Here is a 6,000-nt window from a genome sequence, read left to right on the forward strand (position 1 = left end):
TACTGATCCAATAGAAAGCATACATGTGGGTTAGAGTTAGTCTAACTAGTTAACTCTATAACTACTGATCCAATAGAAAGCATACATGTGGGTTAGAGTTAGTCTAACTAGTTAACTCTATAACTACTGATCCAATAGAAAGCATACATGTGGGTTAGAGTTAGTCTAACTAGTTAACTCTATAACTACTGATCCAATAGAAAGCATACATGTGGGTTAGAGTTAGTCTAACTAGATAACTCTATAACTACTGATCCAATAGAAAGCATACATGTGGGTTAGAGTTAGTCTAACTAGTTAACTCTATAACTACTGATCCAATAGAAAGCATACATGTGGGTTAGAGTTAGTCTAACTAGTTAACTCTATAACTACTGATCCAATAGAAAGCATACATGTGGGTTAGAGTTAGTCTAACTAGTTAACCCTATAACTACTGATCCAATAGAAAGCATACATGTGGGTTAGAGTTAGTCTAACTAGTTAACTCTATAACTACTGATCCAATAGAAAGCATACATGTGGGTTAGAGTTAGTCTAACTAGTTAACCCTATAACTACTGATCCAATAGAAAGCATACATGTGGGTTAGAGTTAGTCTAACTAGTTAACCCTATAACTACTGATCCAATAGAAAGCATACATGTGGGTTAGAGTTAGTCTAACTAGATAACTCTATAACTACTGATCCAATAGAAAGCATACATGTGGGTTAGAGTTAGTCTAACTAGTTAACCCTATAACTACTGATCCAATAGAAAGCATACATGTGGGTTAGAGTTAGTCTAACTAGTTAACCCTATAACTACTGATCCAATAGAAAGCATACATGTGGGTTAGAGTTAGTCTAACTAGTTAACTCTATAACTACTGATCCAATAGAAAGCATACATGTGGGTTAGAGTTAGTCTAACTAGTTAACCCTATAACTACTGATCCAATAGAAAGCATACATGTGGGTTAGAGTTAGTCTAACTAGTTAACCCTATAACTACTGATCCAATAGAAAGCATACATGTGGGTTAGAGTTAGTCTAACTAGTTAACCCTATAACTACTGATCCAATAGAAAGCATACATGTGGGTTAGAGTTAGTCTAACTAGTTAACCCTATAACTACTGATCCAATAGAAAGCATACATGTGGGTTAGAGTTAGTCTAACTAGTTAACTCTATAACTACTGATCCAATAGAAAGCATACATGTGGGTTAGAGTTAGTCTAACTAGTTAACCCTATAACTACTGATCCAATAGAAAGCATACATGTGGGTTAGAGTTAGTCTAACTAGTTAACTCTATAACTACTGATCCAATAGAAAGCATACATGTGGGTTAGAGTTAGTCTAACTAGTTAACCCTATAACTACTGATCCAATAGAAAGCATACATGTGGGTTAGAGTTAGTCTAACTAGTTAACCCTATAACTACTGATCCAATAGAAAGCATACATGTGGGTTAGAGTTAGTCTAACTAGTTAACTCTATAACTACTGATCCAATAGAAAGCATACATGTGGGTTAGAGTTAGTCTAACTAGTTAACTCTATAACTACTGATCCAATAGAAAGCATACATGTGGGTTAGAGTTAGTCTAACTAGTTAACTCTATAACTACTGATCCAATAGAAAGCATACATGTGGGTTAGAGTTAGTCTAACTAGTTAACTCTATAACTACTGATCCAATAGAAAGCATACATGTGGGTTCACACAAACACTGGTCAAGTAACAAACGTAGAGCTTTGGTGTCACCTATATGTTACTGAATAAAGATCATTTTATATTTTTGAAAAATAAAACACTTTTTGTGGTGAAAACCAGCCATTTTCGACGGGTGATCTCTCTAAAATGGCGGATCGCGGTAGAAATGTTATTGTTCCAGTGGATAAACGGGACCCTACCCCATCGCCCGGACACCTTTTCGGCTCCACGTTGTGGCTTCTGCAGCGCTCTAAAGATCACCTGGCACTCAATGTGTTAATATAGAATACCTTTGTTGTCCGTATGGTAAAAGTTTAATTATAAAATACTTACAGTTCTTGTCGGTATCTCCTCAGTTTGGCTTTGGTGTCGGCCAACTCCACAGACAGATGCTGCTTCTCCTCTTTACTCAGTAGCGCCCCCTGGCTGCTGCCACCAGCACGCTCTGGACTGCTCAGAGCCAGGTTCCTACAGCCTTCCAGAGGCTGCTGGCTGGAGAGATAGTCTCTGTCCTGAGTCAGCTCTGCTATGGCCTGTAAATATATTATTACATACATTAAATACATTATTAAACACATTAAATACATTATTAAACACATTATTAAATACATTATTACACAATGAGAGATAGTCTCTGTCCTGAGTCAGCTCTGCTATGGCCTGTAAATATATTATTACATACATTAAATATATTATGAAACACATTAAATACATTATTAAATACATTATTACACAATGAGAGATAGTCTCTGTCCTGAGTCAGCTCTGCTATGGCCTGTAAATATATTATTACATACATTAAATACATTATTAAACACATTAAATACATTATTAAACACATTAAATACATTATTAAATACATTATTACACAATGAGAGATAGTCTCTGTCCTGAGTCAGCTCTGCTATGGCCTGTAAATATATTATTACATACATTAAATACATTATTAAACACATTAAATACATCATTAAATACATTATTAAATACATTATTACACAATGAGAGATAGTCTCTGTCCTGAGTCAGCTCTGCTACGGCCTGTAAATATATTATTACATACATTAAATACATTATTAAACACATTAAATACATTATGAAACACATTAAATACATTATTAAATACATTATTACACAATGAGAGATAGTCTCTGTCCTGAGTCAGCTCTGATATGGCCTGTAAATATATTATTACATACATTAAATACATTATTAAACACATTAAATACATTATTAAACACATTAAATACATTATTAAACACATTAAATACATTATTAAATACATTATTAAATACATTATTACACAATGAGAGATAGTCTCTGTCCTGAGTCAGCTCTGCTATGGCCTGTAAATATATTATTAACCACATTAAATACATTATCAACCACATTAAATACATTATTACACAATGTAAACACTCTACTGTTGGCTGGAGAGATAGGGCCCTTATTCAGGGCCCAAGTGGCTAAAGCTACTAATATGGGATTTAGGACTATTAGGCCAGGAGCGTTCCCCCGCAAAACCAACCACACCTATTAGTGATGAGCGGGCCGACCCGTTACCCCGCGGCGCGGGTTACCCCGCGGCGCGGGTGGTCAAGTCAGGATTTCAGAGGCAATTATGCGGGCTGCGGGTGAGCGGGTCAGCCGCTCTCACACGAAAAAAACTATTATGAACAACATGCTTGTTTATTTAGCCCATGACAATGTTGTGCTACTGTAGACATTTAAAGCGACTTTGGGTTCTTAAAAGAGCGCTATATAAATCTGAGCTATTATGTTGATGATTATCTGGTTTTTCCACCGCGGGTCGCGGGCGGGTTGAGCCATAGATTTATATATGGGTTTGCGGGGCGGGTTGAGGTGGGTTGGGTTCCGGGGCGGGGCGGGGCGGGTCATGACAAAAACAGACCCGCACATCACTAACACCTATGCATAATGTAACGGGGTCGTTACATTATGCATAGGTGTGGTTTGGGCGTTACTACCCGTTACATTATGCATAGGTGTGGTTTGGGCGTTACTACCCGTTACATTATGCATAGGTGTGGTTTGGGCGTTACTACTCGTTACATTATGCATAGGTGTGGTTTGGGCGTTACTACTCGTTACATTATGCATAGGTGTGGTTTGGGCGTTACTACCCGTTACATTATGCATAGGTGTGGTTTGGGCGTTACTACCCGTTACATTATGCATAGGTGTGGTTTGGGCGTTACTACTCGTTACATTATGCATAGGTGTGGTTTGGGCGTTACTACTCGTTACATTATGCATAGGTGTGGTTTGGGCGTTACTACCCGTTACATTATGCATAGGTGTGGTTGGGGCGTTACTACCCGTTACATTATGCATAGGTGTGGTTTGGGCGTTACTACCCGTTACATTATGCATAGGTGTGGTTTGGGCGTTACTACCCGTTACATTATGCATGTGGTTTGGTTTGGGCGTTACTACCCGTTACATTATGCATAGGTTTGGTTTGGGCGTTACTACCCGTTACATTATGCATAGGTGTGGTTTGGGCGTTACTACCCGTTACATTATGCATAGGTGTGGTTTGGGCGTTACTACTCGTTACATTATGCATAGGTGTGGTTTGGGCATTACTACCCGTTACATTATGCATGTGGTTTGGTTTGGGCGTTACTACCCGTTACATTATGCATAGGTTTGGTTTGGGCGTTACTACCCGTTACATTATGCATAGGTGTGGTTTGGGCGTTACTACCCGTTACATTATGCATAGGTGTGGTTTGGGCGTTACTACTCGTTACATTATGCATAGGTGTGGTTTGGGCGTTACTACCCGTTACATTATGCATAGGTGTGGTTTGGGCATTACTACTCGTTACATTATGCATAGGTGTGGTTTGGGCGTTACTACCCGTTACATTATGCATAGGTGTGGTTTGGGCGTTACTACTCGTTACATTATGCATAGGTGTGGTTTGGGCGTTACTACTCGTTACATTATGCATAGGTGTGGTTTGGGCGTTACTACCTACCCGTTACATTATGCATAGGTGTGGTTTGGGCGTTACTACCCGTTACATTATGCATAGGTGTGGTTTGGGCGTTACTACTCGTTACATTATGCATAGGTGTGGTTTGGGCGTTACTACTCGTTACATTATGCATAGGTGTGGTTTGGGCGTTACTACCCGTTACATTATGCATAGGTGTGGTTTGGGCGTTACTACTCGTTACATTATGCATAGGTGTGGTTTGGGCGTTACTACTCGTTACATTATGCATAGGTGTGGTTTGGGCGTTACTACCCGTTACATTATGCATAGGTGTGGTTTGGGCGTTACTACTCGTTACATTATGCATAGGTGTGGTTTGGGCGTTACTACTCGTTACATTATGCATAGGTGTGGTTTGGGCGTTACTACTCGTTACATTATGCATAGGTGTGGTTTGGGCGTTACTACCCGTTACATTATGCATAGGTGTGGTTTGGGCGTTACTACTCGTTACATTATGCATAGGTGTGGTTTGGGCGTTACTACCCGTTACATTATGCATAGGTGTGGTTTGGGCGTTACTACTCGTTACATTATGCATAGGTGTGGTTTGGGCGTTACTACTCGTTACATTATGCATAGGTGTGGTTTGGGCGTTACAATGATAAAAACCAATCACCGTGCCAGATGCCATTACCTTGAAGAGAAGACTGAGCTAGCCATTATCTCCACACTCCTTTATCCCTGTCGAAGGTAAATGACTTCAAGGTCAAAGTCGATGACACAATCATCACTAGCAAAGAAGAGATTACCTATTTGGGATGTATTCTTGACAAATACCTGACAGGTGAAAGCATGGCGACAAAGGTGGTCAAAGGAGTAAACCAGAGAACCAGATTTATGGGCAGAGTTTCCTCTTTTGTCAACCCTCAGGCCCTCAGGACCCTCTCAGGGGCCCTGATTCAGCCCCTTTTTGACTATGCTAGCTCCTCTTGGTACTCCAACACCTCAGTGTCACTGCAGACTAAGCTTCAAACCTCCCAAAACAAACTGATCCGACTACTTCTCGGACTGGGGCCCATGACCCACCTCTCTCCCACTCACTTTGCCAGCCTAGGCTGGCTCAGGGTGGAAGACAGGGTTAAACAACTAAAAATGGGTCTGGTCTTCAAAATTGTAAATGCAGATTTGCCCGATATGCCCCCTATACCCGCATATCTGTATAAATACCTCGAAAAAGTTAGTGACACCCACAGCCACGAAACTAGAGGGAGCGTAAACAACAATCTGGTACCACCCACCCATAAAACAAACATGGGCAAATTCTCCTTCTA

The 6,000-nt window shown here is 40.0% G+C and overlaps 1 protein-coding gene across 3 annotated transcripts in view; it reads right to left on the reverse strand.

Annotated features, from left to right (window-relative positions):
* Positions 1-6,000, reverse strand: part of ccdc88c (coiled-coil domain containing 88C) — a 113,582-nt gene that overhangs the window by 77,402 nt on the left and 30,180 nt on the right. For all 3 annotated transcript variants that reach the window (XR_013932170.1, XM_080414858.1, XM_080414857.1), the window contains exon 8: positions 2,034-2,233. Coding sequence is in view for 2 of the 3 variants with exons in the window: in XM_080414858.1 (XP_080270984.1) it covers positions 2,034-2,233 (200 nt within the window). In the remaining variant the exon portion in view is untranslated. The remainder of the gene's footprint in view (positions 1-2,033; positions 2,234-6,000) is intronic.

Source organism: Gymnoscopelus braueri (genome assembly GCF_963280865.1).
Source record: "Gymnoscopelus braueri genome assembly, chromosome: 19".
NCBI classification, from domain to species: Eukaryota; Metazoa; Chordata; class Actinopteri; order Myctophiformes; family Myctophidae; genus Gymnoscopelus; species Gymnoscopelus braueri.